This window comes from Stenella coeruleoalba, assembly GCF_951394435.1.
Source record: "Stenella coeruleoalba genome assembly, chromosome: 6".
Classification (NCBI taxonomy): Eukaryota; Metazoa; Chordata; class Mammalia; order Artiodactyla; family Delphinidae; genus Stenella; species Stenella coeruleoalba.
Window position 1 is genome coordinate 73,101,496 of NC_137151.1, and position 17,685 is coordinate 73,119,180.

The 17,685-nt window shown below is 38.3% G+C and overlaps 1 protein-coding gene across 7 annotated transcripts in view; it reads right to left on the bottom strand.

The window, feature by feature from the left end:
- PDE11A (phosphodiesterase 11A) overlaps positions 1-17,685 on the bottom strand; it is a 466,258-nt gene that overhangs the window by 247,035 nt on the left and 201,538 nt on the right. For all 7 annotated transcript variants that reach the window (XM_079923541.1, XM_079923542.1, XM_079923540.1 and 4 more), the window contains exons 3-4: positions 17,218-17,307; positions 11,147-11,287 (exon numbers count right to left, since the gene is read on the bottom strand). In XM_079923541.1, coding sequence (XP_079779667.1) covers positions 11,147-11,287; positions 17,218-17,307 — 231 coding nt within the window. The remainder of the gene's footprint in view (positions 1-11,146; positions 11,288-17,217; positions 17,308-17,685) is intronic.

Consider the following 17,685-nt stretch of genomic DNA (forward strand, 5'->3'; position numbering starts at 1 on the left):
ATATTGATAAGCTCAGCTATAAAGTACTTCATGGAGCTCTGAACAACAAAATAGCTGCCAGCCATCAGGATAATCCATGAAAGAAGAACACGTGTAAACACCAGTGCTGAGACAGCGCCTCAGGACAGAAGATTAAAATGTCTTCATTCTCGCTTTCCTCAACTAAGTGCAAAGAGAAACAGAGATAATAGTAAGTATACGAGCTAGAAAAGAGCTAAGAGAATTGATAGGAATTGCTTAGACAGGTTCATGGAATGGAATAACATTAAGCAGGGAATATTCAGTTCAAAGGACTAAGTAGTTCCTAATGTTGACAGCAGCTAGCTATGGAACAATCTTTTTATTTTTTCAGTCTAGTGGAAAATACCATTGACAAAGTCACTTAAAATTGATTGACTGACAGAATGAGAAAAACAAATACCGTAGGCTAACACATATATATGGAATCTAAAAAAAAAAAAAAAGGTTCTGATGAACCTAGGGGCAGGACAAGAATAAAGACGCAGACATAGAGAATGGACTTGAGGACACGGGGAAGGGGAAGGGGAAGCTGAGACAAAGTGAGAGAGTAGCATTGACATATATACACTACCAAATGTAAAATAGATAGCTAGTGGGAAGCAGCTGCATAGCACAGGGAGATCAGCTGGGTGCTTTGTGACCACCTAGAGGGGTGGGATAGGGAGGGTGGGAGGGGGATGCAAGAGGGAGGGGATATGGGGATATATGTATACATAAAGTTGATTCACTTTGTTATACAGCAGAAACTAACACAACATTGTAAAGCAATTATACTCCAATAAAGGTGTTAAAAAAAACTGATTGACTGAAACACTAAAGAAAAGCAAAAGAGGGTAAAACATTAATTTTGGCAGGAGAGAGGGCTAGGAAGGCATTTCTCATTTCTATTTTTGGCATCCACGGAGTAAACTGATCAGTTTACACCTGACTGCCCAGTTTAAAGACCATGAATGCAGTCTTAACACTGAGTTAAAATCTTGGTGAATCAAAGCTTCTACAATTAGATTTAAATGCTTTTTTCTCCCTCTTTCCCTCAAATGTAGAGAGGCCATGAAATACCATACATCTGCAATAACCAGCTTTTAAAAATATACAAATCACACACACACAAAAACCAGAAGTTTTTGTTTCCAGGAATGATTCTAATAAAATAGAGAAAAGCAAAAGCTATTTTCAGAGGAAACTGAGCAGATTTTTTTCCTGAAATGATACTTTTTTCCTGAGTGTAAAAAGTAGTGTATGGAATGCCAATAAAGATGGTGCTATAAGTTCATGCTTTGATTCTTCTGCTCTCTTCCAAAAACAGAACAAAGATCGATAAACTACAGAAAGAAAAAACCAGAAAGACATATAGAGATTTAAAGGCAGAGAAAAGATAAGGGGAGGGGAGCAGAGGGGAGAGAAAAAATAAGATCTCTAAAGGCATGAGCCTGAAGACTTAGACCTACTGTGCTCCAAGTCCAGAAACAGGCAAGGAGCAATGGTTGGGATTTCAGCTTCTACTTTCAGTTTGGGGACTAAAAGCATTCCCTTGAGACAGGTGGCCTAGCTTCACCCCCAGAAACTGAACCAAGCTGCTTCTGGTATAGTGTAATATTACCACACAGCAGGAGACCCAAGCCATCAATATAAGACCTGGTTCCTGACTAGGGACAAAGGAGTTGTGCAAACTATTAGACAGGGAGGGAAGAGTACAAGAGAGAATGAAAAAAACAATGGCACAAACAAATAAAACACCCTCCCACTAAAATGAGCTCCAATCCCAAATTCAAAAACACATAAACAATTAGGATTAATACAGACAACTAAGTCAACAACCTACAGAATTGGAAAAGAAAATAGTGATAAATCAGTTACACTGAAGATCTGAACACACGTCTATCAGAGAATGATAGATAAAGAACAAAAAAATATTGAGAATATAAATGATTTGAACATCTTGTTCTTGACCATGGGTCTGGAAGGAAAGTCAGCTAGGAAAAAACCCTTTTGAAAAAGGCTTTCCTCCCTGAGAAGAAGAAGGATATGTAAAAAGACATTTCCCTTCTTCTTCGGGGACACAGTTACAGGATGACAAGCTGCCTGGAGCTATGCCAGCCTCTTGGACCATGAGGGTGAAAGCCAGCTGGTGAAGGCCAACCACTGAGACACGCACAGGAAAAGGACAAAGCCTGGATCATTGATTACATTATCTGCTGCTGCAACATCCCCAGAACTACCTTCTGCAGCCTTCCTGTCATGTTAAGATACAAATATTCTTATTGTTTAAGCCATTTTCCCCTGTAGATTCTGTTACTTGCAGAAATCCCGCAAATCAATCTATCAGTTAAAGCAATTTCAATCAAAATCTACACAGAGTTTTTCATGGAATTTGATAAGCTGCTCTTAAAATTTATATGGAAGGGCAACAGGTCAAGAATAGGCAAGCCAATTTTAAAGAACAACAACATTGAGGACTTCTATCAAATATCAAAGAGGATTATAAACTTACAGAAATTGAGAAAGTGTAATACTGGTTTAGAAATAGACAGAGCAATGGGACAAAATAGTGAGCTCAGAAACAGTCCCAGGTATATATGGAGACTTGATATAATTCAGAAAGGGGGAGGGGGGGATAGTTCTGAGACAATTGGTTATACATATACAGCTTTACACTATACACAAAATAAAGTCTAGATGGATATAAAAGCCCATAAAAACCAGATGGATTAAAGAAAAGATAAGAGAATGACATTATAACATGGAGGTAGATAAAGAATTTTTAAAAACAAAAACTGTAAGTCACAAATCAAAAGGGAAGATTGATAAGTTTGACACATTAAAATTAAAATATTCCATGCAATCAAGATACCTGTTGAAAGAGGCATAGTGCTAAGTGGAAAGTCTTGGCTGTGTATGCCAAGACCGCAAGGCCCTGCTCTCTGTCTGGTTCATTTCTCAGGATTGTGTTCGCAGGGAACATTTGAGCAATGAGGTATCATCTCTCCCCAGACAAACAGCAGGCTAGACACCACTCAATGTAAAAGGGATCTAGTCTCTAGGCACAGTGTTCTTCTATAAGCATATGCCTACTGTTTTTTTGCCTTAGCTCTATATTCAATACTCAATACTACTCTTATTTATCATGTTTTCTCCATTGCTTGCTTGGCTTGATCTCAACCTCTCATATTTTTCAGGAAGGGCTTCTTGGAGCTATGTTTCCTGCACTCTCCTTTGCATATTTAAAATGCATAAATGTCCCATATGACATAGATATTTTTGTGTGATGAAATTCTATGTCTATCTGTGGCTTACATAATTGAATATGAATTTTGCTGGATTTTAAATTGTAGAGTCATATTTTCTTTCCCTGAGGACTTGGTAGCTATCACTATGTTGTCTCCTTGAACTGGAGAGTGCTACCAGGAAGACTAACACCAGAATGAATTTTCCTCCAATAGGTGACTCGATTTTGTCTAGACGCCCAAAGAATTTTTTAATTATCTTTGAAGCTCATTAGCACTGAATGTGTTTCAGTACTAAGCAGTGAGCATCAACTTTTCCTGAAATGATATGTTCTTTCAGTCTGTAAATTCAAGTTTGCCTTCATTTCAATAAAATGTCCTATTGTTATAATTTGACTTTGTTTCCTGTTTCATTTGTCATGTTCTCTTCAGAGATACCAATTATCCTTATTTTGGACTTCCTTTATTTTGACTCCATTTTAATCATTCTATCTTGTCTTTTTATTCTGTATTATTTTCCATTTCATTTCCAATTTTATCCTCCATGCCCCTGAAAGTATTTTAGAAGTCCTTCTCTTCTTTTTTGATGTTTTTAATGTAATATTCAGTTCTATATGGTTATATATTTTTCTTCTATTTCTTTCTAAGCTCTGCAACTCAGTTTTCTTATCTATTATACTGCTTATCATTTATTCCTTGAGTCTTGTATCTCTTCTTTGAACACTTTTTTCCCCCCTGAGAGATCACACTATCTTTAATTTCATTTCATGGAAAACTGTTAGCAATTTTTCTGGGGTGTGTTCTTCATCTGGTTTTTGTTTTCACATTCCTTTCCTTCTTTTTTCTTGTGGTATCTTTGCATTAGTCCCATGCTGGGGACTTTTTGTTCTATGCTTATCTTTAAGTGAATAATGGAGGAGGGGTGACTTCAGGGGAGTGGATTAGGGTGACTGCATTTGAATTTTGGTCTATCGTCTTTGAGTACTTTCTCACCAACACTCTCCTCTGGCAGCAATTTCAGCCCCTGCCTAGCAGAAGCCTCCCTTGCTTACTCTGAAGTCTCATATGACATAGATATTTTTGTGTGATGAAATTCTCTTCAGCTGACCAATATTAGCAGCTGCAGGGTGACTTGTCACTCACACTGTCAATTATCCTGACATACTGACAGCCGTGTTTCCAAGATGGCTTGTCTGAAAGTTTTCTTGTTCCACCCCACCTCTCCTGCCACTCTGGCAGCAAGGAGGACTCAAGAAACATCCCTGAGCCTGGCCAGGCACTCGCCCTTACTGCTCCAAGCAGGTATGTGCGACTTGTTCTGATGAACACTGTACTCTGCCCAAGATAGCTGGATGCAGACAACCACACTCAGCTTTCTACTTCACCCCGCCCAATTTTCACTGCATTGGGCAGCTCTCCCTGCATTATGTGCGGCATGGGTGGGGTGATGATTGTAAGCATAGGGTTGTGAATGCTTCTTCTTTTGTGGATTATGGAGTTTTACTTCCTGTCCTTTTTGTTTGTTTATTTGTTTGTTTGTTTTCAGGTTGGCCCTTAACCGGTAAAAGGCAATATAAATCCATTTAGCAGATCCTCTCTCCTGACACCCGACTTTCAAGTTCACTCTCTTACCGGAAGATCCACTACCTGCCCTTTTTTCCCATGAGGTGATAAATTCCTGACTCTGCCTAACAGAGAAGATACAAGGAAACATAACTCAAAGGGAGAAAATTTAAATTCCATCAATTTAATAGTTGTGAAAATATGATCTCATTTATGTACCCATATATTGATAAAAATCACTTCCTTTTATATTTGTTTTCTCTCCTTTATTATTTGATTAAAAATATATCAAGGATATTGTTCCTATAGATATACATCATTATTTTAAAGGACATATAAAATTTCATTATATAAAACTTCTGTTGATATTTGAATTATAGTTTCACTACTGTAAATACTGCAATAAACATTCTTATATACTGATTTTACTTTCTTCTCCATCTCTTTCGTTATGCTAAATTTTAAGAGGAAGAATTGCTGCATGCAAAGGCTAGGCCCTTTTAAAATTGAAATATATTTCACCAAACTTATATCCATAAAGGTTACCCCAATTTGAATTCTCATCATCAGTAATGATAATGTCCATTTTCTCATAACCACACTCAAACTCACTGTTATAATACTTTTAAATCTTTACCAGTCTGATGGCTGCAAAATCATAGAAGTGTTTTAATGTGCTTATATTCTCTAAGGAATTGCATGAATGTTTTAGAAAGCCTTTACCCACAGAATGACTATAAAACAATATTCACCAGTATTTTTACATTCTTTTTTTTAAACATTAAGTCTTTGATCCATCTGAAATTTATACTGACTTACAGAAATAAAGCAAAAAGGGGGGCAGCTCATCTTTCAATGTCATAAGAGAGTAAAGGCCACACAAGAATTATCTAGGGCAGAGAACTGAAAACTACTGCCTGCTGCCAAATATAGCTCACCACCTACTTTTTTTTTTTTTTAACATTTATTTATTTGGCTGCACCAGGTCTTAGTTGTCACACGTGGGATCTCTGTTGCCAAGTGCGATCTTTGTTGCAGCATGCGGGATCTTTTAGTTGCGGCATGAAGGTGAGATCTAGTTCCCTGACCAGGGATCAAACCCAGGCCCCCTGCATTGGGAGTACGGAGCCTTAACCACTGGACCACCAGGGAAGTCCCCCCCACACCTATTTTTATAACTAATGTTTTATTGGAACATAGCCATACTAAGACTGCTTTCATGCTACCATGAGTAGCTACGACAGAGATCATGTGACTTGCAAAGCCTAAAAAATATACTATCTGAAAACTTACAAAAAAAAATTTGCCACCCCCAATCTAAGAAATGTACTAAGTCCCATCCTTGGTTACTACTTATTAAAGACTCCAGACTTAATAAAGTTACATGTTAATTTGTAGCTTTTTCTCTGATTAAAAATTTCTATCCTACGGAAAAGATAACCTTAAAGATTACAGTTTATGGACTTGCTTTGTTTCTAAAAAGTTTTGTCTCTGAGAAATTTTATCCTAACATTGCCTATAAATACCTAACTTCTCAAACGCTCTTTGGACTTGTTTTAACATCTTATTTGTTCCCTCATAAATTAATGAATTAAAAATAATCTTTGATATGTATTTATTAAATATTTACATGAAAGTTACAATTTTGCCTTATAGAAAATTATATTTTGACAAGTATGAGGTAAGAATCCAGCTTTTTGAATTTTTTCTTCCTAAGTTGCCAGCTATTTGTTTCCAAAACATTTGTAGGACAATCCATCAATCTTCCCACCAATCTAATTTCAAAGGCTTGCTTTGTCATATTTGTGTACTGAATATAAGATGATTGACTAGAGAATACAATTTGTATACTGATTATAAATTTCAAAGGCCACAGACATAGCTGTACAAAAAGTCACTTATGTTATTTTCCTGTGGCAACTGAATCTCTTCTTGAGCCCTAGTTCTGCTTGCTGACAGAAGGCAAAAGAGACAATCCAGTTAACTCAGCCACTTCAGATTTTCTCAATCGTTTCAGAATTCAATTCATTTAATACTGAAATTTTCACCAGGATGACATGCAACTTTTTGGCTTCTTTGGAGCAAAGCATCTGATCTACAGTCACCCTCTCAGCCAGGCTGGCCTCTAAGAGGCAAGACAGCCTCACTGATCTTCAGTCTAGTCATTCCTAACAGTGGATGTGCTTAAATATCTACACCTATAGCTCCCCAGGCCCAGGTCAGATCCTCTGTGCCTCCCTCGTCCTGACAGTTAGGCTTCTTTCTTCAGGTCTCAGCCCTCCCTCTGTTACCTTTTATCAGGAAATGGGAAAACTGTATTTGCCCCTCATGCTTTCGTGGGGCTCTGGCTGTCCCATGGCTCCTCCCATATTGCCGCCTCCAGTCTTCCTCCCTGTCACGGGGTCTGGGGGGACTTTCAATCCCCACCACCCCCCTAGCTCCACTATGAGTGGCCTTGAGGCTGGGCAGGGCTAGGAGAGCTGGAAAACCGTATTTCCTCTTCTCTCCAACTCTCCCACTTTAGTCCAGGCAACTCATGAATGGGAGAGTCGAGGGCTTCATCTATTCTCTTTCCAATCTACTGTTTTGGGTACAACGTTAAGCTCTGGTTCCTTCAAGTCTCTAAGAAAGCCTTGTTCTTGCCAATGAAAAAGTCTTGGTTTTTGAGAATAATAACTCTGTCATAACTTTTTAAAGCCCATTTTGGCACTCACAAACCCCGAATGGAGTTCTTTGTCTCTGTATTCAGTGCAATCCCTTGCCTGAAACAACGTACCAGGCTAACTGGAGGGTTGGAGAGAGGGATGGAGAGTGATAGGTTTGCTGATGATAATAAAGAAAGAAAGGTCATAAGTAACAAGGGCAAGGCATGACTGAATTCTGGATTTGCTCAGTGACGTTGAGAACTTATATGTATTCCTTTATAATTACAAAAGCATCTTTATTGTTGAAATGCTTGCAGTAAAAAAACAAACCCAAAACACTGTCATTTCAAGTCTGAAACTCTCTAGTCCTCCAACACACTTTTGTTTCTCAGAAATAATTTTCTAAACTCTACAGGAAAGAGAACAGTCTTTACTAGCTTTTCACATGTATAGGGGTCTTTGGACTCTATTCTGTTCAGTTGTTTCTTATAAGGAACAAATCTCTAGTTTTATAATATATTTTAACAGCTTCACAGGCAAAACCTCATCCATTTTACATCTTTGTTGCCTTTAAAACATTTTTTCTGGCTACTTTTATATGTTATTTTTCCATATGAACTTTTCAAAATTAAAAATCATGTTGTCAAGTTCCATCTTTGTTTTCTAATATTGGGATAGGAATCTAAGTGTGCTCTTAATCAGTAAAATAAGATCATGTAGCATTTACAGGTGTTGCTTGGGTCCCTCTATAATAATCATTCAACCCCCTGATTAAATCTAGATGACAAAGGTTTTTAATATCATTCCATCCATTCAGCATTCTGAGGTGAGGAGGACGAAGTCCCAGCCAGAGAACTCTGACTCGGCATGATTTTCTGTTTGCTGTGCCAGCACCAGATTTTGGCATCTGGTGTCCTGAGTTGGCTTCTCCTCTTACACATGGAGTGACTGTATCTGATCGCCTTCCTATCATTTTTACCTGACAATCAGGGTAGTGCACAGAACAGCTATCCCTTTGAGTCTGAAGTTTCAACAAACCTTTGGTGAGAAGCGTGTTAAAGGAAAGCAGGGCATTGACGGGTTTTCTGCATGGTGATGCCACATTTATACCCCATTCCCACCCCACCTCCCCAGGCAGTAACCTCGGCAAAAAATCTTCACAGCTTCTCAAATGGAACCAAACAGATTAGTCTCCTCTTTTTGCACATAGTTCACTTTTACCTGCAGACCTTGCCCCTCTGGAGTAAAGGAGTTCCTCCTTACTGTGAGGGGGAGGGGTTGGGCAAAGAAGAAATGATAGGCTAGGCCCAGATATTCTGCCCTGACCCCAATATTACAGTCTTAGAATGTTCAGCTGTGATAGTGAAAAGGTCTTCTTAACCTTCAGTACTATACCAACACCTTTATGCATGTACCATCTAGTCATCTAGTCTAGGGAGTGATTTTTGACCCCCTCCCTACTTTATACCCTGAAGCTATTACTGTAGCTGTTATTCTCTCCAGCTCTGCCCGCACTTTCCCTATCATTGTCTGTCTTCTGTATTTTTTCATCGGACTTGCCAGAGAGCAAGACTGCAGGGTAAAAACTAGTCCATGTTAGAAGATTTACAAAAGTGACCACCCTAAGCTGGTTTAAATTAGTTCCATGTCTGTTTTAACTGAACTAGCAAACAGTGAGCTTGTCCTTGCTTAGATTCCACATGGTCCCCCAGCCACTTGCCCTCACAGGGACCTGGGAGTGGCTCAGGAACCTTGGAAGCTGAAAAGCCCCAACCACTGCCCCTTCCTGCCTTTGCTCAGGGAGAGCCCACAGCCTGCCAAAAACCACCGAGCACCCCACCTCTTCCCACTTCTTGTGGGGGTTTCAGAGTCAGGTGGTGGGGAAGACTAATAAGTCACTCGACTCTTGGAGCCTTAAGTCCTCACCTGTAAGTGAGGATGATAATAATACCTATCCCGTAAGGATGCAGTGAGTATTGAATAAACCCAGATGCTTCACAAAGCATCTGGAAGCGCTTCACAAATATGGGCTATTGGGGGGTGTGTGTGTGTGTGTGTGTGTGTGTGTGTGTGTGTGTGTTCTCCCAAGGTTCTACTGAGTTTTACACAATCGCAGGATAATTGCAAGGCTATTGTTTGCTTAAACCACACCTGCTGAGTAGAAATAACACCAAACTCTGCTAAGATATAGGGAAACACTCCTAAACATTTTAAACATATATAGATTTTTTTTTAAATTTAATGTTGAATAGATAACCAAAAAGGACCTACTGTATAGCACAGGGAACTATACTCAATATCTTATAATAACCTATAACGGAAAAAAATCTAAAAAGGAATATATATATGTTTTCAGTTACATATATATATATGTATATATATGAATCACTTTGCTGTACACCTGAAACTAACACAACATTGTAAATCAACTTTATTTCAATAAAAAAAATTTTTTAAACTTAATGTTGTAAGTTTTACAATACTTATGATTAAATCTCCAAAATTTATCCTAAGGTTCTCATTCTTTGAGGAAAGCAAACCTAAAGGTAAAGACAATAACATTTTTTAAGTAAAGTATGGTAAAATATCATTCTCTGAGGTATTAAAACAGCACTTAATTGCTAGACAATTCCTGGTCTTTGGCGAGAGTTCATGGCAAAGATATTAAACTGCTGTTGAGGGTTAGACAGAAGCAGCCGCATAGCACAGGGAGATCAGCTTGGTGCTTTGTGACCGCCTGGAGGGGTGGGATAGGGAGGGTGGGAGGGAGGGAGACGCAAGAGCGAAGAGATATGGGAACATATGTATATGTATAAGTGATTCACTTTGTTATAAAGCAGAAACTAACACACCATTGTAAAGCAATTATACTCCAATAAAGATGTAAAAAAAAAAAAAGAAGTTAGACCGAAGATGATCATTATTTTCAATATTGTTATGTATTTAACCAGCAGATTTCCCACAAAGAGCCAGAACGTCTAACAGAACCTGAGAGCCAAGGTGTGGCAGGCCTGAGGCTGAGATCTAGCTGCTCGCCCTTGGAGTAAGAGCAGCCCCTGCGTGAGGAGGAAAGGAGCCTCCGCCTCCTGACTGGAGTACACTGTGTAAGTGTCCACAGGTCTGAAGCAGCAGTGGAAGAACCTGGAAACCACCTGGGAAGCAGCAGGACAGACCTTTGCTGGAGAGCACAGCCCAGCTCAGGGTTGCTCCACTCAGCTCAAGCACAAAGGGCACTGCTTCCCCAGGGTTCGTTTGCTTCTCCTCACTCCACCCCCAGAAGAGGGCTGTGGAGCACTGTGTGGATTGCAATCCATGCCCACAAGTGCTGAGGGCCTTCCCTTGCTGGGTGGGTACGATGCGAGGCTGGCACCCAAGCTTCTCTTCTATTCAGCTGTGTGAGTTTGGGCAAACCCTTCCAACCCTTAGCTGCCTCATCTGTATATACAGGGCTAGGCTAGACATCGAAGGTCCCCCATCAGTGGAAGAGTCTATGTTTCTCAGGTGACAGCAGATCAAGACCGAAAATACATGTAAAGGAAATAAAAAATTTTACTTTTATAAAAAGTCACCTCACCTCATGGTTAGAAGAGTCACAAAAGAGTGGTTCAAGTCACGATTTCACAAACTTAATTACAACTAAACAAAACTAAACTTTACTTCATTAACGCAGATGACAGATAAAAGATGACTTACTGGTGATTCGATGTCCTCTAGGAGTAAAACAGAACAGCGTTCACATTTCAACAGTGTTTGGGCCCGATGCATTATTTTCTTGACAATTTTCTCCAGGTCAGTCTGTTCTTCAAAGAGGTCATTAACCACCTCTAGCAAAGCCTAGGAAAGATAAAGTGGATGTATTTAGGTGGCTAAGGGACTGAATTAAAATTTTTCTCTCAAAATTCCATTTAGTCTTTGCTATAAAAATATAAACATTTTTGTGTGGCTAATTTTTATAGCGTTTATGGTTGTTTTGACAAACTTCCATCATTTCATTTTATAACATAGTCTTTTTTTATATGTAAATTTATTTATTTATTTTTGGCTATGTTGGGTCTTCGTTGCTGCGTGCAGGCTTTCTCTAGTTGCAGCGAGCAGGGGCTACTCTTCGTTGTGGAGCACGGGCTCTAGGCACACAGGCTTCAGCAGTTGTGGCACACGGGCTCAGTAGTTGTGGCTCAAGGGCTCTAGAGCGCAGGCTCAGTAGTTGTGGCACACGGGCTTAGCTGCTCCACGGCTTGTGGGATCTTCCCAGACCAGGGCTCGAACCCGTGTCCCCTGCATTGGCAGGCAGATTCTTAACCACTGCGCCACAAGGGAAGTCTCTATAACACAGTCTTGAATTGTAAAATGTAACTTGAGAATAGTGCCAGTCCATAAAATCCCACATAAGTTCCTCATATATCTGTATGACTATATTCCATATAGTTAATGACTACATGATCTCATATAATCATTATTGATAGGCTTTTCCCCTCCTACAGTAGTTTTTCTGCAATGTGACTAGGTATAAAACCAACATTTTATGAATAACAGATACCTGATTCTCTCTAATGCACATTTATTTCAGAAAATTACAAAGCATCTCTTCCTCACCAACCAGAAGAAATAGCTTCATGGTCAAACTCAAGACTTATTTTCACTAATACCCATCTCTCACAGAACTCTTTAAGAATCACAGTGGCGGATGCTACTTAAGTTTCAGAGCCTTCAAAAAAATATATAAAAACTCCATTAATCCCTCTACACAAGAAGTATTGCTTCATCCCAATCTGTCCAGGAGAACATTTAAATACCATTATACTTCTCAAAAAGAAATCACTATTAAAACTTCTATTAAAACAACAGAATGAAAAGCACAAAAATTAAAGAAAAAACTTAAATTCTAACTTGAAAACTGTATACTCATTTAAAAATGAAATTGTAATAACTTGTCATTCTATCCAGCTAAGTTAGCTTACAATTTATGCACTGAGATAATATTTATTTAGAATTTTTAATTACATGGATATTTCTGGAGATGGAAGAATAGTGGGCCATTTACAGGTGGCAGATATTATGCCTCTATAAGAGTGCAATCAGAAAATTACACAGCCAGTGAATTGACCAGAGCCTGCTTTATTCAATAGAATTTAATAAGATGTGCACTCTCCAGTCTGACCTGTCACAAAAGGATTTCATGAGTTTTCAAATTCACATCTATTCTGGTAGATGGTGTTGACTAATTTTCAACTTTGGTAATGAATTTGATTTGTCCTGAAACCATTTGAAACATGTGAATATTTCTTCTCTGAGTCTATTCAGGTGGAAAAGCATTTGAATGAGTTAAGAGATCCATGAAATGAGTCTAGTTCACTGAGCATCTAAAATAGGACCCAATATCTTGGGTAGCGTTTTCTCTAAAGAGAGCTTGTGACTATGGCTAAGGGCCATGCATTGCTCTACGAACCCAAAGCAAAGAGAAACACCAGGAGGTGAAAAAAGTTTTAAGTGTATTCTGTCCATTTGGCATTTGGACGGCAAATCACTATAAGAGGTCAATGTGCGATAATTTCATGTGCAAATATAACATTAAAAATGAGGCGGGCTTCCCTGGTGGCGCAGTGGTTGAGAGTCCGCCTGCCGACGCAGAGGGCGTGGGTTCGTGCCCCGGTCCGGGAGGATCCCACGTGCCATGGAGCGGCTGGGCCCCGTGGGCTATGGCCGCTGAGCCTGCACGTCCGGAGCCTGTGCTCCGCAACGGGAGAGGCCACAACAGTGAGAGGCCCGCGTACCGTAAAACAAAAACAAAACAAAACAAAAATGAGGCAACTGTCTGCATAATTACCAACAAAATCCCCTGTTATTAAGGGAGAGGACATTATTTCCTTAATCATCCAGACTATTTCTTCAGATGGATCATATTAACTGAACAATTATTTAACTTTTCAATTTGTTGGGACTGCATGGATGGGGCCTCTGGGACCCATATACAAGAACTTTTATCTCAGAGGAAAAACTAATTGTGCCTTGAGTTTTGCACTGACAAATTACATTATAGTAATTTTATTGTTTCTAATTAAAAATTTCTGCTTTACTAACAAGTGATAAAAGTTTCACAAATAACAATGCAGACTAGCTCCAAAATAGGAGAAAAAAAGAAGAAAATCTAGGATGACATGCAATTCAACAGACATTGGAAGCCTTGCACACAGCTGAATACTCCTTGCTTCTTGATGTCACTTGCATTTCCCCACCTCCTTCTTCTTATCACCTTTTTTGCTCCTGGGATCATCCTTAGACCTCTTCCCTTTCTTACCCATATATTTTCCCCACCTGTAGCCTAGTTTTAAATACTATCTATATGCTGATGGTTCCCAAATATTAATCTCGAGTCTTCACATCTCCCCAAAACTCTAGATTCCTGTATCCAGCTGTTTACTTGCCACCTATACAAACCTAAAGTCGTTTTCACTCATTTCCAATATCAGTAAGCCTTATATATTTTACTGCTAATTTTTTTGTATAATCTCTCACTTCTCACTGACCAACCACATTATTTCTCCTCCCCCCCAGTTTTATTGAGATATAATTGACATAAAACTTTGTGTGAGTTTATGGTGTACAGTGTGATGATTTGATCCACCTATATATTGCAAAATGATTACTACACTAAGGTTAGCTAACACACCCATCACCTTACATAATTACATTTTTTGTGTGGTAAGAACATTAAGAGTTATTCTCTCAGCAATGTTCAAGTACATAATACAGTATCATTAACTATAGTCACTATGCTGAACACTAGATCTCCAGAATTTATTCATCTTACAACTGGAAGTTTGTATACTTTGACCAACATTTCTTTTCCCTCACACCCCAATGCCTGGCAACTGCCATACTACACTCTCCTTCTTTGAGTTCTGCTTTCCATAGATCCAACATATACGTGAGATAATATAGTATTTGTCTTTCTCTGTCTGACTTATTTCACTTAGCACAGTGCCCTCAAGTTTCATCCATGGTGTCACAAGTGGCAGGATTTTCTTCTGCATTATGGCTAAATAACATTCCATTGTGTGTGTGTATGTGTGTATCACAATTTTCTTTATCCACTCATCTATTAGTGGACACTTAGGTTGTTTCCATGTCTTGGCTATTGTAAATAATGTTGCAATGAACATGGGAGTGCAGATATTTTTGAGCTAGTGATTTCATTTCCTTTGGATATATACTCAGGAGTGGAGTTGCTGGATCATATGGTAATTTTATTTTTAATTTTTTGAGGAACCTCCATATTGTTTTCTGTAATGGTTATACCAATTTATATTCCCATCAACAGTGCACAGAGGGTTCCCTTTTCTCCACATCCTCACCAACACCTGTTATCTCTTATCTTTTTGATAATAGCTATTCTAACAAGTATGAGGTGATATCTCATTGTAGTTTTAATTTGCATTTCCCTAATGATGTTGAGCATCTTTTCATGTGTCTATTGGCCATTTGTATGTCTTCTTTGGAAAAATGCCTATTCAAATCCTCTGCCTATTTTTCAATTGGATTACTTTTTTTTTTTTTTTTTTTTTGCTATTGAGTTGTATGAGTTCCTGATAAATTTTGGATATTAACCCCTTACTGATATGTATGATTTGCAAATACCTTCTCCCATTCTGTAGGTTGCTTCTTCATTGTGTTGTTTCTTTCGCTGTGAAGAAGCTTTTTAGTTTGATGTAGTCCCACTTTATTTTTGCTTTTGTTGTTGGAGCTTTCATATCAGATCCAAAAAAATCATTGGAGCTTTTCCCCTACATTTTCTTCTAGGAGTTTTACAGTTTCAGGTCTCATATTTAAGTGTTTAATATTTTTCAAGGAAATTTTTGTGAGTGATGTAAGATACAGGTCTAATTTCATTCTTTTGCATGTGAATATCCAGGTTTCTCAACACCATTTATTGAAAAAAAAACTACCTTTTCCCCATTGAGTATTCTTGGCTCCCTTGTCAAAGAGATGTTAACTATATATGCATGAGTTTATTTCTGGGCTCTTGATTCTATTCCATTGGTCTATGTGTCTGTTTTTAGTGCCAGTACCATACTATTTTGATTACTATAGCATTGAAGTATAGTTTTAAATCAAGAAGTGTGATGTCTCCAGCTTTGTTCTTCTTTCTCAGGATTGTTTTGGCTATTTGAGGTCTCTCCTCTCTGCTCTCTAGACACATGGACCAAGGTTTCTCCTACCCCAAGGCCTTTGCACTTGATAGTTCCACTGCCTGGAATGTTCTTCCCAGATCTTTGTATGGCTTTACTCCTTCATTTAATTCAGGTCTCTGCTCAAATATCATCTCTCTATAGACACTTCTTGATCACCTTCTGAAATAAACACCCTCTGAAACTATCCTTCAGCAACCAGTCTGTATTCCAATACCTCACTTCATTCTTCTTTATAGCACTTACCACTACCTGATACTATATTAATTTTTATTTGCTCGTTTGTCTCTTATCTACAGTTCCCACTAAAATGGTAAGTTCTATGAAGGCAGGGGCTTTGGACAGACAGTGTCTGAAGAGTACCACAAAATAAATATTTGTTGAGCGTGTAAATTAATACATGAGGATGCAAAGATTCATAATTCATGAAGTGTTCCTTAAGGAATTTGAAATGTAGTTGGAGAGGAAGGCCATCAATACATATTATACAGTGTGGTAAGTGCCCACAATAAAACAGTGGTGGTATATATAAGGCAAAACAACAAGCAAAGTAAAGATTAAATGGAAGACTGAGCTGGGTCTTGAAGGAAATGCAAGGCAAAAGCAGTGGGAGGAAGAAGGTGGACATAAGGCATTGAAGGCAGAGGAAGAAATATTACTAAGGGAATGAGAAAGTGAAACAGACTGTTTTCTGGAAATTGGGGACTGTATTGCTGGGATGTCCAATGAAAGGAGGAGAATGGTAAGACATGGGGCTAAAGATGACAACAGGATCCAAGTCAGAGAAAACAGGTGGTATGCTGTGCTAAAGAAGATAACTGTAGCTGTCAATTGTCCCCTGTGAAATATTCATAAATCATAATGCTTAGCAAATGAAACTTTTAATCAATTTGATTACCAGTTAACTGAGGGTTTCTAACCTTTCTGAACATCTTCTTTTTAAATATATTTCTAAATTGTGACAGTAACTTCCCTATATTTAAAAGTATAGTGAGCCTAATATAATTTAATCTGTATTTGATCATTTTGCAATTATTTGAGCACCAGTCTTTGTTTTTTACTATTTAACCCTATAATTGGTGAAGGTATATGAGATCAATCCCTCTATGTGAGTTTCTTTATAATCTATAAGATGGTGTTTGTAGCATTATTGTCCAGTTACCTTGTGATGCTCTTCCAGGTAAACTTTCAATTCAAAATTTGTGAGGTGGGGTGAAATCATTTGTAACATACCTTGCTTCTTAAGGGAACTAAATTGCAAAAAAATCACTAAATTGTGTTATTGTTTCAAAGCTATAAGTAAGCAAGAATATATCTGCTGCCTTGAAGTATAGATGTGAAATTAATTTCCTTTTTAAAAGAAGCTGTTTCCTGCAAACAACAACAGAGAATTTATATCCACTTCCATTTGGGTTTATTGCTTAAAGGGGATCTTCAACCATAGACTTGAAGGATTATACAAATAAAAAGGATTCCTGGACTATTCAAAGATCATCCGCTGTTTTTAAAAGACATAATGACTCACAGACACTTGAAAGAGAGCTTTGAGGGTTGTCAGCAATGTTTCTTTCTACTCACCCTGCTTCTTTCATATTCTTTCCTTGAGGCAGCAAATAGCTGAGCATTAGATATGGCAATTCCGCAAAATGGAAGATACATCTGCATAACCTGGGGGCAAAGAGAGTGTTATGAACATTAAAACATAAAAAGATGGAACTAAATTTCACATTTCCTTCATATGCCTGATTTCAATACTATCTTTTCAACCACAGAGACTGAGTATGGTGTTGTTGATACTAGTATCTTAACTTCAGAAGGAATATTTTTCAGAGTTAACTAGGGACAGTCAAGCTTTAACTAGGGACAGTCACATCTATGAAGATATAAAGTGAAGCAACAGACTGTGATGGCTGTGATACAGGAACTGTGTCTAAATCATCTTTGTATTCCTTCCTTGATCAATGAAATATGAGTAAATGAAGTCTGATATATTTAGAATTTAAGGCAGTGCCCATACTCACACTTGGAGGTAGGATATAAGCCAAT